Source organism: Triticum dicoccoides, chromosome 7A, assembly GCF_002162155.2.
Source record: "Triticum dicoccoides isolate Atlit2015 ecotype Zavitan chromosome 7A, WEW_v2.0, whole genome shotgun sequence".
NCBI classification, from domain to species: Eukaryota; Viridiplantae; Streptophyta; class Magnoliopsida; order Poales; family Poaceae; genus Triticum; species Triticum dicoccoides.
In genome coordinates, this window is record NC_041392.1 from 102,189,528 (window position 1) to 102,206,939 (window position 17,412).

Consider the following 17,412-nt stretch of genomic DNA (forward strand, 5'->3'; position numbering starts at 1 on the left):
GGCAAAGGAGAATATTTTCTCGTGGTCACTTTATCTTCAGTAATATAAAAGAACCTTTTGTAGGCAAAACAAAATGTAGTGTGTTCAAGGTGTGATTTATGTTGTTGATTTTGGCCTCTAACAACTGCATTCTGATTAAAATGAGCCTTTTGTAGGTCGAGTGATAATTTATACCAAGTAGGCAGAAGACAAAGATCATTAGTGTAAGCTAAGTAAGTAAGGGCAAACATGTCACTTCTTGAAGGGCAACTTCATTTTATACAACCACCGTTATATTACTCATCAAACTTGAATACTTTGATTCATGCAGTTCAGCTTCTCCTCAAATAAAAAAACAAGTAAATAGAGGATTCCATTGCCTTGCCTAAAATACAGTGTACGCGTGACTTCTCTGAAGCAGAAAGGACTCAGGATGAAGTCACAACTCACAAGTCAGGAATGAGCATCAAGAACAAGAGCTCAACATGCCTCACACTCATTTCCATTGTAATTCTCACCTAAGACATACTATATGTGTGACTGTAACTAAAGAGATCACGTTGTTTTTGCACTAGTTTTGCTTTCGGATTTCAGCAATCCAAGGCCAGCATACACACGCTTGGAGTCAGGGCCCTGAATAAACTCGTATGAGCCACTTATCCAAGCTTGGCTGGTGATCGAGCGAACAAAATCAGCTTGACAAGTATCAGATTGTACAAGGTCACTCGGCTGCGTAAGATTCCCAGTTGGGTATGCTGGCCGTTGCTTCATTAACCATTTTCACAAGTGTCACCTGTGGAAAACACAAAATCCACTATACGCGTTAACAAATATTCCAAGAACATAGGATAAAGGCATAGTAAAAAAAGGGACTTGTGGTAAGTGTGAATCATCGTCTGTTATGTAATGTGTACTGAGTACTGAGAAAGATAACAAAACTCTTCATAAAAGACTAGATAACCAAGACAGTGCGGGTTCGGTACAGAATAAAAAAGTACAAACAACAACAACAACAACAACAACAACAACAAAGCCTTTAGTCCCAAACAAGTTGGGGTAGGCTAGAGGTGAAACCCATAAGATCTCGCAACCAACTCATGGCTCTGGCACATGGATAGCAAGCTTCCACGCACCCCTGTCCATAGCTATCTCTTTGGTGATACTCCAATCCTTCAGGTCTCTCTTAACGGACTCCTCCCACGTCAAATTCGGTCTACCCCGCCCTCTCTTGACATTCTCCGCACGCTTTAGCCGTCCACTATGCACCGGAGCTTCTGGAGGCCTGCGCTGAATATGCCCAAACCATCTCAGACGATGTTGGACAAGCTTCTCTTCAATTGGTGCTACCCCAACTCTATCTCGTATATCATCATTCCGGACTCGATCCTTCCTCGTGTGGCCACACATCCATCTCAACATACGCATCTCCGCCACACCTAACTGTTGAATATGTCGCTTTTTAGTCGGCCAACACTCAGCGCCATACAACATTGCGGGTCGAACCGCCGTCCTGTAGAACTTGCCTTTTAGCTTTTGTGGCACTCTCTTGTCACAGAGAATGCCAGAAGCTTGGCGCCACTTCATCCATCCGGCTTTGATTCGATGGTTCACATCTTCATCAATACCCCCATCCTCCTGCAGCATTGACCCCAAATACCGAAAGGTGTCCTTCTGAGGTACCACCTGGCCATCAAGGCTAACCTCCTCCTCACACCTAGTAGTACTGAAACCGCACATCATGTACTCGGTTTTAGTTCTACTAAGCCTAAACCCTTTCGATTCCAAGGTTTGTCTCCATAACTCTAACTTCCTATTTACCCCCGTCCGACTATCATCAACTAGCACCACATCATCCGCAAAGAGCATACACCATGGGATATCTCCTTGTATATCCCTTGTGACCTCATCCATCACCAATGCAAAAAGATAAGGGCTCAAAGCTGACCCCTGATGCAGTCCTATCTTAATCGGGAAGTCATCAGTGTCGACATCACTTGTTCGAACACTTGTCACAACATTATCGTACATGTCCTTGATGAGGGTAATGTACTTTGCTGGGACTTTGTGTTTCTCCAAGGCCCACCACATGACATTCCACGGTATCTTATCATAGGCCTTCTCCAAGTCAATGAACACCATATGCAAGTCCTTCTTTTGCTCCCTATATCTCTCCATAAGTTGTCGTACCAAGAAAATGGCTTCCATGGTCGACCTCCCAGGCATGAAACCAAACTGATTTTTGGTCACGCTTGTCATTCTTCTTAAGCGGTGCTCAATGACTCTCTCCCACAGCTTCATTGTATGGCTCATCAGCTTAATTCCACGGTAATTAGTACAACTCTGAACATCCCCCTTGTTCTTGAAGATTGGTACTAATATACTCCGTCTCCATTCTTCTGGCATCTAGAATAATGGCCACTAGAATGACAAAAGTAAAGGTCCTTGAATAGAAAACTAATATTAGAAGCTGTAGGCAGGGCTGGACCATACCACACTTTGAGGTACGCCATTCGGAGGTAATGGCAAATTTCTACGAGGAGGTTTATTCTCGTAGGATCTTTTGTCAAACCTCCACTCTCCAATTTTGCCATAAGTTAATTTGCCCTAGTTAGAAGAAGAACATGGTTAAAGAATGAACTTGTAAGATGAATCCTGAAATTTTGCATCAAGAGAGAAGTATATACCTTCATATCATAATCACACCCATAAGTATAATGTATAATAAATGAATCACCAATTTCAAGGTCCCATGGTGGCTAAAACAACAGAATGGAATTATCAGCTCAGAGCAAAATTGCACAATTCCCCAAAATACATGGGTCACATGCTCGTAAACCAAACAGTCACATACTAAACCTGAATCATGAAATCCTTGTGTAAGATGTTCCCCACTCCATGGAGAGCAGATGATACAGCATACGCGTACCTGTTTTCCAGAATAACAGCATAGAAACATCAGTATACAGAATAGGTAGATATGCTGCACGCCTGATTGAAAGCTTGAACGTATTAACGAAATTAGATAATGAATTAATGATTGGTAGGCCTTTACATTTCAAGAACCCAGCCAAAAGCTTTATCTGCTTCGGGATCTTTCTTCATTGCTAACGAAATGTTCATCCATGTCGGTGCGATCCTAGAAAGAGATTCCTAGCAAATTAGGGAGAATATAATTGATTAATTACTTCAGTATGAGTAGATGCTCTGAATATATTCCACTGCAACAAAAATACCTTTTCAATGATGACAGGAGAATTTCCTATTGGGTCAATGTTAGTGATCGGCCCTTCCTTTTCGGGGAAGAATTTACGCAGCACTTTTTCATATTTTTTGGGCTCGATATAGAAGAAAGGGAAAGCTGCTGCCCGGCCATCTCTTGATAAGTTTGGGATTGGTTTGACAATAAGATGATCTGGCTCTGCCATCAAGATATATCTACAGCACATATGGAAATCAACTAAGATATTGATTCTGAAGGTTGATGTATGCTTCTTATATGAGTTTTCTATAAACTTACTCTTCCGGAATGTCTGCCTTCTGGAGCCATTGAACAAACGCCCAGGGCCTATTAAGAACAATGTATCCCTGAGATTTGGATGAACTCTGTTAGGAGAAAATTCTAACAAGCAGCATTCTGGGAACAATTTGCTGCAGAAAAAAAAAACATTCTCAATGATATAATGCATGGTTTTGGTACTAAGGCTCGGTGAAAAACTTTGTGAGATCTTGACTTGTTCGTCCATCAGTATGCCAGTCATGTTGCTACACCAAAACTGAACAATGATAGGAGTAGATTATATCCAAACAGTGACAGTTCCACTTTACCAGAAGGCTCTGTCATCATGAGAGACATACTGAGTACCAACTAAAGGTTTATTAGCAGCTGGCATCCTAAATCGATGGTTCCTGCTCTGAACGCCACATGATGAAAAGTGGGTAGCAGCAGGGTCCAATCCCTGTTTACCCATCCTAGCTGCCAGACAGTCTTTTGCCATCAACTTGGCCCTGACCATTTTCTCAGATCCACATGCACTTGATCCCCACATGCTTGTGCACAAGGTAAGGCAGGGCAGCTGTTGTTTTGTCCAGAAGTTCAACGCTCATGTGTCAGTGGAATTATAATCTACTATGCCCTGACCTTTCCAGTGCGGCAGAAGTGGAGGTTTGGGACATCAAATTTGTTATAGTGGTGCTGTGTTAGTGCCATGAAACTCAAACTGAGCATGAAACTGAAGAACACGAACCAATGTCTAGACAGTTTCAGGAACTTCTTTGCTGATCTTCCTACCAACCGATTCACGTGATCCGCACGAACGACCCGCATTTCTCCACAACTCTACCCAACCAGCAACAGGGTAAAAATAAAATTGCCGTTTCACCTAACCGAGCAACTGTGCGCGGGGTGTTACTGTTACCTGATCCGCCCCGTCGGGGAGCGGGTCGGCGACGAAGGTGGGGATCTCGTGGACGAACTCGTCGGGCTTCCCGGAGTGCAGGATCCTGGTGAAGCCGCCCATGTCGGCGCTGCCCGGCCGCCGCCGCGCCTCCTTGAACCAGTGGTACATGACGCGGCACTGCCACGTGTTGTACACGGACCCCGACGCGGTCACCGCGGTGTGGAACAGCCTCCGCCCGCCGTCGCTGCTGGCGCCACCGGAGGCGAGGCGGCGGGATGACGAGGCGGTGGTGGCGGCGGGGAAGGAGGCGGTGGGGAGGGGCAGGAGGGAGCGGGAGGAGAGGACCGCGTTGTAGGTGAGGAAGGCCGCGGAGAAGGCGATGAGCACGAGCCGCAGCGCGCCGCGGCCGCACGGCGCGGCCATGGCGAGGCTCCGGGCGGAGGTTGGGAGCTGGGACTGACTCTAGTGCGCGTGCGCGGCGTGGACAGTGCTGCCCCGAAAGGCCAAAACTCAACGCTACGCCAAGCAAACTTCCATCTAACGTCCACCTGATCCGTTTAGGATACACAAGAAAATCTATATCTATATCTATCTACTATATCTATCCGGCGGAGGACGTACTGAAGTTGAGAGAGGCCAGGTTCTTGACCGGCGAAATCTCGCATAGGATGCCTGCTCAAGGGCAGGTTATTCCCACTCCCAAGCCCGGTGAGAGTGTGGTGTTCATGTCTCACTTCCTTCGGGGGCTAGGCTTCCCGACGGATCCCTTCGTGAGGGGGCTCATGTATTATTATGGGCTGGAATTTCACGACTTAGCCCCGGAGTCCATCCTCCATATTTTCTCATTCATCGTCGTGTGTGAAGCCTTCCTCCGTATCACTCCTCACTTCGGACTATGGCTCAAGACCTTCAAAGTAGAGCCGAAGATGATCGAGGGACGACATGCGGAGTGCGGGGGTGCTTTTATAAGCAAGAATGCTGGTACTCCATGGCCCGAGGGCTCTTTTCAAGAGGAGTCCGGCTTATGGCAGCGAGAGTGGTTTTACATTACCGCTCCCAGGGCCCCTAAGCGGGTGGCGCCACCTGCCTTTTGCTCGGGTCCCCCGCCACGACTGGCGTCATGGGTCAATACGGGGCTGGACTAGGGGCCGGCAAAGGACGTGCCCCTGTTGCAAGGCCACATCCGAGATCTCCTAGAAAGAGACATCAGTCTGGTCATGGTGACGCATGTTATGTTAATTCGCCGAGTTCTGCCCTGCAAACATCGCCCCCTCCGCCTGTGGGAGTTCAACCCGGAGGGACCACGAGTTCTCCAACATTTTCTTGGCATGACGCCCGTGGAGATGTACAAATTGTTCTTCGAACCACAAGTAGTGTGTCCGGATTCTATGGAGGACGCATGTCTGAGCTGCAATCGTCCGGATACTCAAGTAAATAGCCTCGTGCCCGGACTCGCTATCCGTATATTTATCATAAAATTGCCCCTAAAAAAGTTGTCCTTTAAACAGGAGTGGATAGCGAAAGCAAAGCTAATCAGGTGTCCGGCCCCCCTCCCCGAGACCACGCCGGGTCCCGTGCTAGTCAGGATGTTGGAGGTTGTGCCTTCAAAGGAAAGCGAGGGAGGGGACAAGGGAGCTACAGCCTCCTCAAAGGAGGTTGTCCGGAAGGGAGGAATCGAAAATTCCTCTCCTCAGGGGAAGAAGAGGACCGCCTCTGAAGACCCGGAGACCATGGCCTTAAAGCGGGGGAAGCAATCTTCGCCAGAGGGTCCTGTTCTGGGGGATACTTCGGCCGAATTATGCCCTCAAGGGGATCAGCCCTCCACCGAGCCGTAAGTAGAGGGGAGTTTTCTTTTTAAGAAACAAGAGAAATCCCTGCTTTATATCTGAGAAAAGTAATCGAAAATTTACCTTGTAGCTCGGACCTTAGCCCTTCTCAGCAGAGCTCGTCTTCGGGGGATCTTCTTCCGGAGATGATGGAGAGCGGAACGCCTCCCCCTGCCGTACCGTCTTGCGAGGCGGGCGACCCTGAGGTATCGTCGCAGAGGGTTTCTCCGAATCCGGCGGGGCCGGAAGGTAGTCATATGCCCCCCCAAAGCCCTTCACGTCCGGCCTTCAAAAAGGGCCATCGGACGAGTCCGGCGCCGTCTGGTGCGCGGTCGGAGGAGCTGAAGGATCTGCTAGGGCGAGCATCTATCTTAGAGGAGCACCGTGCATTGATGGGTACGGTGATTGAGAGGATTTCATCCGCGGAGAGCGGATTGCACGAGGTCGTCAGGAGTTTACTGACAAGTTTTGAGGTACGCGAAATAAGGTACCCTTTTTGGACAGTTGCGCATAAATAAGATGCGCCCTGTGTAGATAGTAGCCCCTGAGACTCTGTGTATTGTCAAAAGTGACGGCGCACAGAGGATCATAATCCCAGGTCTAATATGCCGCCTTTATACGTAGGTGGCGAAGTGTCCGGTGGCCAGCCGGACTGATGGATTTGCCGAGCTAAAGCGGCAACTTGACGTGGCAGATGCCGACATCGCGCTTGTCAACAAGCGGCTTGACGAGGCACAAGGTATGTAATTCCTTCGGCGGCACCTGGTAAGAGGAGCTTTATGCCAGTATCTTACAATGTGTGCGCTTGATGCAGATGGTGCTGCTGCCATGGAGAATCTTCGGGCAGAACTTGCCCGAGCCAAGGAGCAAGCCATGAAAAGTGATGCGGCTGCCAGAATGGCAATTGAAGAGCTGAAAGCCGAACAGGCTGCTCACTACCGAAGCAAGAAGGAAATGGCCGAGATGGCCGTGAAGCTGAAGAACGCTGCTGACCGTTGCAAGCTTCTTGAAAAAGAAGATCGGGCGGAACAGACGGACCTGAAGAAGGCCGTTGCCGATGCAAAGGATGCTCGCTCTGCGATGAGAGCTGTGAAGGAGGAGCTGCGTCAGGCCGGAGAAATCGCGGCTGGAAAGCCCTTTATGCTGCGGAGAAAGTTCTGTGATCCTAAACATGCTCCGTTAGACCAGATGTGGAGTACGGCGGACACCTATCTGCATTTAGCAGTGAGTGCCGCAGATGCGGCCGAGCACTTCCGAGATCAAGAAGATCGCGAAGTGGAAAAGCTCTTCTGGTCGCAGTTCCACAATCCAGAGCGTCCACTGTCATTAGCCGATCGTTTGGCCGAATGGGCCGAGCTAAATAGGTTGTACGGACTCGCCATGAAGTATGTCGTGAGTCATCTGTGGCCAGAGAGACCAGAGCCGAAAAGTTATTTCAACTTGGTGCAGCAGTTCCTTGGTGCGGCGTCGCATATCGATGCGATGAAGAGGTCAGCGTGCATAGAGGGTGCGCGGATGGCTCTTGCCCGTGTCAAGACATACTGGGCGGAAATGGAAGCCACCGCTGTTGCATCCCCAGACTCGGATGGAAGTCGAGTACCTGCCAAGCGCTATTTTCAGAAAGTTCTGCAAGGCGCTCGTTTAATAGAGACGCAGTGCTCGAAGGATACTATATTCGAATAGCATGTATTATTGTAAAACAATATTTAGATAAATTGTAGAAGCTTTTTATACTTGTGCCTATAAGTATTATGATACCTCCTATGCGGCCGTTTAACATATATGTATATATAATCTAAAAGATGGCAGTCGTCGGCTTCAGCCCCCACGCACATAATGCGGGGGTGTTTGTAGAAGGCGCATTTTCACACTTGATCCAACGTCTTGGTCCTACAAAGGAGGTGATAGCGCAGCGAACTAGGCAATCGGACTATGATGCTTTATCACTTTCATTTAGCCATAGGAGTTTGACATTGAGACTACTTATATAGCCCCTGGTGGCGCCTGCGCTCGCCCGAACTCGGGGCGCGTATGTGCCTGGCCGGGAAATGGCCCTTCGTTAATGCGGAGGGATCCTAAAGATTCCACTATATCATCGAGTGGTTGACCAGTCTCACCCTATATCATGACAGTCAGTTTTCGGCTTTCTCTATTGAGGTGCTCGCCTGGCCGAACTGGGGCACAATCGCAGTAGTTCTCCTCGTGCCGCCTTAGCCGATAGAGTGGAACGTAAGGTAGCAAAACACAGGAGCCGGGCAAACCCAACATTTGACCAAAGACATGATTCGGAGCTGATGCATATAAGGCCAAACTCGCGACGCTGAACACTCCCTAAGGTATTCGGTCTTTATGAGGGCGGGCGGGATAACGCCCTTAGTAATAAGTCCCTAGTGTCCAGGTACGCGCAAAACTCTGACGTGGCCACATGCCAAAACGCCAGCCTCCTCCTTGGTTATACCAAGAAACCAGGGGATGTGTATCAACAAGAGGCAGTAAAAAAGGTTTACGCAGGGTCTTAATCTGAAAAGAATCCTTGGAACGGGTCCCTGCTGCACGTCTGCGCCTGTGTCTCCGTTGTGCCGTATCTTGGACGGGCGTAGCATGGTGTTCATCTGTAAAAGAGAGGAACTTAATTAAAGAAAGATCGTGCCGAACATGAGTTATACTAAATAAACAAAGTATGAATCGAAATGGGTAAAATTGAGCTTTATTGTCTCTTGTTTTATATGCGCGGAGCCCCTAGTACAGGGGTATATGGCTATTAAGCCTTTATCAGTTGTATGTTTATGCCGAACTCGTCTAGCCGTGTCCGTGGTCTTGACGACCTGTTTAGATGGTTTGACTGGTGAAGCCGCTTTATTGTGGGGCTGTCAAGGCAGCCACACCGTTTTCCGTGCGGGAGGAACACTCAATGTCTTCCCTTTAATGAGATGATGCCTCGTGGACCGGGCATCTTAAGCGTAAGAGATGTATAATGCAGTATTGCGTTAAAGCGGGCGAAAGCTTCGCGTCCCAGCAGTGCTTGATAGCTACTTGAGAATGGGGCGATGTGGAAAGTTAGCTGTTTGCAATGGAAGTTATCGGGGGAGTCGAACATAACTTTTAGCCAGAGAGAACCCATGCAACGGGCATCTGGGCCTGGCGTTACCCCTTGAAAGGAGGTTTTGCTATGGCGAATTTTTGTTGGGTCTATCCCCATGTTGCGGATTGTGTCCTGGTATAACAGGTTTAGACCACTGCCGCCGTCCATCAGGACATTTGTAAAATGGAGTCCGTCGATTATTGGATCTAATACCAAGGCAGTCCAGCCTGCGTTCCGGATACTTCTAGAGTAATCCTGATGGTCGAAGGTGATTGGTTTTAACAACCATTGGCGAGACTCCTTTGGGATAGGCCATATGGCGCATATCTCTTGTGGCGCCGTTCTGTTCGTCATGTGAAGTAAGTTTACTGTTTTGACTTCTTGTGGGAAATCCTTATGTTTCCTGGTGCTCTGCTTATGGGGTTCGTCGTCGTCCTCACTTGGTGTGTCGAGCCCCTTGTGTTCGACGTTGAGCTTGCCGACTTGCTTGAAAACCCAACAATCTCTGTGGGTATGGTTCGCAGGCTTCCCGGGAGTACTGTGTATTTGACATATCTTGTCCAAGATTTTGTTTAAGTTGGATAGCTCGTCCCTGTTATCCTTGAGGGGTGGCTTTCTCTGATTCTGCCACGAGCTTTGGAATCCGGCGTTGACCGCCGTGCTCTTCGGGTTGTTTCCCTTATTCCGGCGCTGGTCCTTGCTGCGTCGGGGTTTTCCGTTTCCATCCCTAACTTTGGATGTACTTGGGTCGTTGGTGCTGCATCTTGCCAACCGGCTGTCCTCTCATGCGCAAAAGCGGGTCATGAGGCTTGTCAATGCGGCCATTGTTCTTGGCTTTTCTTGGCCGAGGTGTCTGGCGAGCCATTCGTCTCGAACGTTATGCTTAAAAGCTGCTAGGGCTTCAGCGTCCGGACAGTCGACTATCTGATTCTTTTTAGTAAGAAATCTGTTCCAGAATTTCTGGGCTGACTCTCCGGGCTGTTGAGTTATGTGACTGAGATCGTCTGCATCCGGAGGGTGGACATAGGTCCCTTGAAAATTTGCCCGGAAAGCATCCTCAAGCTCTTCCCAACTTCCAATGGTGTTTTCGGGAAGGCTTTTGAGCCAATGCCGGGCCGGCCCTTTAAGCTTGAGGGGTAAGTATTTTATGGCGTGGAGGTCATCTCCTCTGGCCATGTGTATGTGGAGGATATAATCCTTGATCCAGACCCCAGGGTCTGTTGTTCCGTCGTACGCATCTATGTTTACAGGCTTGAATCCCGCTGGAAATTCATGGTCCAGCACCTCATCGGTGAAACATAGGGGGTGTGCGGCACCCCTGTATTTGGGTGTGCCGTGATGTTCGGATATTTGTTGTGTTGCATTGCTTACTAGAGCTTGCTTTCTTGGCTCGTATATAGATATGCCTGGGCCGTCTTTTTGATGTGGATCCTTTGGTGGATCGCATGCCGGCTTGTGTGTGGCGCCGCTTGCCGCTCCATGCTAGCCATGCGGTCGTCCATCCGACCGGATGGCTTTCCTATTTTTTGACTGTGGGGGCTCTAAGGCCTCCTCGTCAAATTTAGGCAGTAGCTTTCGCTTTGGATAGCTTTTTGTGCGGCGAATGTCGACATATTTGTCTGCGGTGTTGCGTACTTTGCTCCATCTGATTCTGAGTGCATCTTCCGCAGTTTTGAGCTTCCGCTTCTGCTTTTTCAGGCTATGCGCGGTGGCGACGAGCCTTTTGTGGAGGTTCTTCTGCTCCATGAGTTTATCCGGCGTAAGGTTGTCCGGACTGTTGTTTTCGCCGGGGACGGGGTGTTCGGTTTGTTTATCCAAGTTTCCCTATTCGGACGCTTGCTCGAAGGCATGTTCGTCGTCCGCCGGCTTGTCCTGCTCTATGGCTTGGTCTGTATGGCTGCTATCTCTGTCGAGGCGGGGCTTGGAGCGGCGCTTACGTCGCCGCTTTGATTGCTTTTCGAGTGAACGATCCCTCGTTGCATCCCTGTGTTCCTCGTCGTCGCTTCCTTTGGGTGTGTCCACCATGTATACATGATGAGATGAGGTGGCTGTCCACTGCCTTATAGGCGTTGGTTCGTGTTCATCTCCTACATCGTCGTCCATACCGTCGATGCCTTCGGAGTCGAAGTCGAGCACGTCGTTTAAATTATCGACAGTGGCTACGAAGTGGGTGGTGGGTGGGCTTTGAATTTCTTCATCATCCGCATCCCAACCTTGTTGACTATAGTCCGGCCAGGGCTCTCCTGATAAAGAGAGAGACTTTAGTGAATTCAGAATATCGCCGAAAGGCGAGTGCTGAAATATGTCCGCGGCGGTGAACTCCATGATCGGCGCCCAATCGGGTTCGATCGGTCGAGGCGCGGAGGGCTTGGAGTTTGGAGAGGAGTCCAGTTCCTTGGAGTCACGGGCTTTGCAGAGAATAGGGCTGGTGTTCGGCTCGATCGCCGTAGAGATTGCAGCCCCCGAGGTGGTGTCTAACCACCCATCCTCGATTGGTGTGATCGGCTCCGAGCTAGGGGTCGGAGCGGACACAGGTGCGGCCTCCAGGGCACTGTTCGGCCGCAGAGCTAAATCATGTCCATCGTGACAATGCGGCGCGCTCGGCTGTGGCTCGAATCCGTCGAAGATCGAGTCTCCGTGGATGTCGGCCGTGTAGTTCAAACTTCCAAATCTGACCTGATGGCCAGGGGCGTAGCTTTCGATCTGCTCCAGATGGCCAAGCGAATTGGCCCGTAGTGCAAAGCCGCCGAATACGAAGATCTGTCCGGGGAGAAAAGTCTCACCCTGAATCGCATCGCTGTTGATGATCGGAGAAGCCATCGGGCCTAAAAGTGACGACACAGAGGAACTCTCAATGAAAGCACCAATGTCGGTGTCAAACCCGGCGGATCTCGGGTAGGGGGTCCCGAACTGTGCGTCTAGGTCGGATGGTAACAGGAGGTAGGGGACACGATGTTTTACCCAGGTTCGGGCCCTCTTGATGGAGGTAAAACCCTACGTCCTGCTTGATTAATATTGATGATATGGGTAGTACAAGAGTAGATCTACCACGAGATCAGAGAGGCTAAACCCTAGAAGCTAGCCTATGGTATGATTGTTGTTCGTCCTACATACTAAAACTCTCCGGTTTATATAGACACCGGAGAGAGCTAGGGTTACACAGAGTCGGTTACAATGGTAGGAGATCTACATATCCGTATCGCCAAGCTTGCCTTCCACGCCAAGGAAAGTCCCTTCCGAACATGGGACGAAGTCTTCAATCTTGTATCTTCATAGTCCAGGAGTCCGGCCGAAGGTATAGTCCGGCCATCCGGACACCCCCTAATCCAGAACTCCCTCAGAGGCGCTCAATGAAATCCGTCAGTTTGCTCTTGGTCTTGGAGGATTATGGAAGAGGATATGTAGATCCTTCCAATCCCTAGCGATGTACTAGAAGTTATAAATGGTGGTGAGTATCAGGCATCATTTTTTCTGAATCTAGGCAACCAAATATATCCTCTTCTCCGGCCCAGTGATTCGTAGATGATTCATAGTAAAGTGTCAGAGCGAGGTGATTCTAGCATTTGCCTCTTCTGTGGAAACTTTTAGGGACTACGTATCATTCAACAAAGGCAGACCTTCTGACTGCTTCTGTGAATTTGTGTTTAACAGAACATTAGGTTTCTAAATTGTGCAGACGTGTGCAGAGAAACTATATATAGCCAATAAAATTGACAGAGGAAGGCTTAGGTGCTAACCGTTAGGTGAAGTAAGGTTGGTTTCCTATCTTATGTGGTTTGTCAAAAAGAAAGGGCTTCCACCACCATGAATATTCCACAAAAACCAGACTTCATACTTGGTAATACATGAAGCTGCAGTCTTTATAGATATCCTGTATAGATCAAGGATATACATTATCATCTGCATTCATCTGGTGTTTTTTTATGACAGATGGTTGTGGCTGAAACCGCACATCTTCATTGAGATTTAGATGGACAGGATAAGAGTGTCGAGAAAGCATAGTAATCCAGATCATAAGCCTTTTTCTACAATAATGGACTCAAAAATGAAAGAAAAACATCGGCCTGAATGTCTATACATGAAATAATCAAATAATTCTATACCATGGCTTACTGATGCAAATATGTTGTCTACTAGGTAGTTATGCATTAGTCAGGCACTTTCTAAGGTGGTCAGCTGACTGCTCTGTTGTCATGGATGTGGGAAAATCTTCATATATAGTATTTTCTTGGTACAATCTCTATACCGTCCATTGAGTTTGAAAATGCTCGCGGTACTCCAATTCTGAAGCTCTAGTTTATGTGGGATGTGGGGAAAGAGGAAATGAGATGTCTGATGTTCTCATATATGGATTTCCCCCAATTGACAATGACATTGCCAGACATGATGTGAACAATGGAGCCGCTTACATTCCATGGCAAGCTCACCATGGTCGCTTTCTTACTCCAGATGGGTGGGAGGGAACATGGAGGAAGAGGGAGCCACCCAAGGTCCGGTTGATATGGCGGCGTGGGCAAAGGACACGATGGTGCGGCCGCTAGAAGCGCTATTCTTCCTGCCCTCATCCTCCGAGAACGACGGGGACAAGGGAGGAGGCATCGGCTCTATCCTAACAGAGGGGGAGAAGAATGGGAAACGGGAAGAAAGATCGAGTTCATGCGTGTTCTCTGTGTGTGTGTCGGTCAAGTTTTCAATGAGCCAAGCCCAAAAAATAGTGCAGAACAAATTACAAATGAAATATTATATTCCAAAAAATGTTCATCACCGTAAAAATGATTCCATTTAATAAATATTCTTGAAATAAAAAACACCTTCTCAAAACAAAATAAATATTCATGTTTTTCTGAATAACAAAAAATAAAATTAATTAAAGACTATTTCATACCAAAAATAATTACCCGGTGTAAAGTTATATTTAATATTTCGCCCGGTGCAATGCACGGGCATTTGTAGTAGTCTATATCTATATCTATATCTATTATTAAAAGGAGATGATATTCTTAGTTTCGTCCTACTTCTTTTTGCATGATAATTCGTTCTCATCCATATCATAAAGAACAAAGTGCAAGTCACATAAAGACCGACATGACAAAATTGAAAAGATAGTAGAACATCTCTAAGCTTGACACTAACGCCCGTCACCTGCCTCCGGCACCATCACAGCAGCCACCGAAGAAAAGAATGACGAATCACCTCCTCATCCGAGCTCGACACGGCTCCATCGCTGATATGCAGCTTTGCGGAACTCCATTGTGGCCCACCAAAATTGAAGCCCTTACCGTTGAACAAATCAGACCGGGGCAACACCTCGGACACGCCATCGAACTTCAGATCTGGCACCCCACCACGACTAAAACGCCGAAGGAGGAAACCATATCTACCATCCACGAACCACGAGCCCAGCACATGCTCCGTCTTCCAGATGTCGTCGATGCAGATCACAATCTGCATCCGCTCCTGGAATACCTCCCAGGCTCTGCACCAACGCTGGAGCAAATGCCGTCGCAACGGCAGAGCCTGAGGACACATGTCCACCATGAGGATGCCGCTGCCGCCACACCATCTTTGCTTGAACATACTGGTTTTCAAATCCATCCCCAACCATAGAGGACCGATGGCCTCGTCGGGGAAGGATCTGAATAATCTTTATTCAGCATTGTCATCGTCGCCGCTGAAGCAAAGACGATGAACAACCTTAAAACCTAGACTACGAGAGTAAAAGCGATCCATGCGCGTGGATCCGGCGACCCACCTCACCATGGACGACCGAGGTCGCCGGTGTAGGGGAGCCGCCGGATAGCGACGTTGGAAGATCGGCCTCCCCTGGCGGCGGCTAGGGTTCCAGCCGCCAGGGACAAGAGGAAAGCAGGAAAGAGTACGTTCGCATGGGGGGAGTACTCGGTTTCGTCCTGCTTCATTTGGTCCCGCTTCAACTAATTTCACGTATGCTAATTGGTTTCGTACTTGCCACCTGTTTTGGCCCAACAGAGGATGCCCACCCGGTGCACACTGTGGCCCAGGTCCGAAGAACCAACAAAAAATAAAATTGTCGATGGGAGGGTTCGATCTCATAACCCGCCAACTAGCCACACACAGTTTGTCCAACTGACCTAGCTAGAGATATGAGAGGATATTTTTTCTCCCATTGCAACGCACGGGTCTTTTTGCTAATGGAACTGAAATATCATGATAAGTGCACGTGTGTGGCATGAAGCAATTTCATCCTGACATTGACAATTTTAGTTATCCGATGATAAAAAATTTAGTTACGAAGCATGGCAACTTTCTATTTGAATGACAAATTTTAGCTTTTTTGAGGTTTTTTATGTCAATTTTAGTTATAAAAACATCATGATGGGGTTATTTTGTGTCACACATGTGACACTTATCATTTGGTTTTTTTGCGAAGAAAGATAGTTTCTTCGTAAGAGTGTTTTCATTTGCATACATCATGATTTACATGTGGCCAAGAAAAACATCTGCATTTCACTAAAGAACAAGAGGAAATTTTCGTTTATTATTTGGGAAACACTGGAAATCACCTGGTTGATTTCTGTTCGCCCCGTCGACCTCCTTGACTGCTATGGACGCCTCTCTATCAAGTGCACAACCAAAAACAACGGTAGCTCGCGTCCGCTTCTCAAGGAGGACGACAGGAAGAGGGCGCCTCCACCACGGCTGTGGCCGACATTGCAAAGGACGGTGACCTTGGCAAACTGTCAAACAACTTGCGGGAGTCGACGAAGGAGTTGGCCGGCGAAGAGACGCACGCCTCCCTTGGGCTAGGTGGCTAGCCTAGAGGCGTCCGACGAGCGCGCCGGTGTCAGGACGAAGGAGCTGGCCGGGGCGGCGAGGCGGCTTCCTGCTCACGGTGGCGTCAGAAGGTGGGGTGGGAAGCTTTGGTGCCCCGATGGCGAGACGATGGTGGCAACGACGTGGGAGGTGGCGGCGTTGGGGGAGGTGTGTCGGCACCGGCTGCTCGCAGAGGAACCGGAAATGGGTGGCAGCGACGCGGTGGAGGCGCGCGAGGGATTGCTATCGATATTGGGGTGAGAGAGGATGGCCAATGTGCCACCGACTAGCGGGCCAGGGGGAGGAGTATGCGGGCGTCGCGCACATCCATTTCGTGTCCACCCTGATGCAAATGAGGCTCAAAATTGGGTCGGAAATGGGTCGGCAGATGGACGAAAAGCGAAGGCTTGTCCGTTTGAGTCGGCGTGTTGGGCCAACTTTTCTGTCCGCGCCGATCCAAACGGACGCGCGCAGATGAAATGGATCGGCGCGTTGGAGTTGCTCTAATGTCTTAGTAAGAGTGTTTTCATTTTGCATACAACATCATTTTCATGTAGTCTTACTCTTCCTACAAAAAATATTTGCATTTACCTAGAGAACAAGAGGAATTTTTTATTTAGAACCACAATATTCAGCAAACGTCAGATTTCTAGGCATCACAAATCGAATGTTTTTCATGGTAAATTATATTTCTTGAGGGTGACGAGTTTACTTTGTAAGCATGGCAAATCCGACTTAGTTTATATTTTTGCCAGGAAATTATTGTGTTTGCAAGCAAACTAAACTTGTCATCCTCTTGTCAATATAGATTGCCATGAAAAAAGTTTGATTTGCCGTGTCTAAAAAATCTGACATCAAATTTTTTAGCACGCCATTTATTTATTATTTGGGTACACGCCGGAAATCACCCGATTGATCTCTGTTCGCCCGTCGGCCGCCTCAAGCGTGCGACACGTGCCCCTGTGCTTGTGACTGTTCCATCTCTCTCGCACCGCTCCATCCTTATCTCTTTGATGGCCATGCCGAACAAGTGGACTCATCCTCCCTTCCTCTATCCCTTCTTTTTCTGACCATCTACTAGATCTCGCCAGAAGGACTTCACCCTCCTTCATAGTTGCAGCAGACTGCCATGGCCGCTTTTCCACCAACCATGCGACCAAAAACAACACTGCTTCTCAAAGAGAACAAGAGGAAGAGAAATGCCGCCACCATGGCGGTGTCCGACATTCCAAAGGACGGCAGCCAGTGCTGTCAGATCTGAACATGCCGGACTTCGTTTGTTGTGAGACGACGGTGCTGCAAGTCGACATGCTCTGCAACATGGGCTCGCCGCCAC

The 17,412-nt window shown here is 48.6% G+C and overlaps 1 protein-coding gene across 1 annotated transcript; it reads right to left on the reverse strand.

Moving 5' to 3' along the window:
• Positions 1-327: 327 nt before the first annotated feature.
• On the reverse strand, positions 328-4,894 carry LOC119329353 (hydroxyproline O-arabinosyltransferase 1-like). Its single transcript, XM_037602385.1, has 8 exons — positions 4,395-4,894; positions 3,497-3,564; positions 3,213-3,414; positions 3,032-3,129; positions 2,836-2,905; positions 2,664-2,735; positions 2,470-2,583; positions 328-772 (listed from the first exon to the last, which is right to left on the reverse strand). The coding sequence occupies exons 1-8, from the start codon at positions 4,797-4,799 to the stop codon at positions 701-703; spliced, it is 1,101 nt and encodes a 366-aa protein (XP_037458282.1). The 5' UTR covers positions 4,800-4,894; the 3' UTR covers positions 328-700.
• Positions 4,895-17,412: the final 12,518 nt, after the last annotated feature.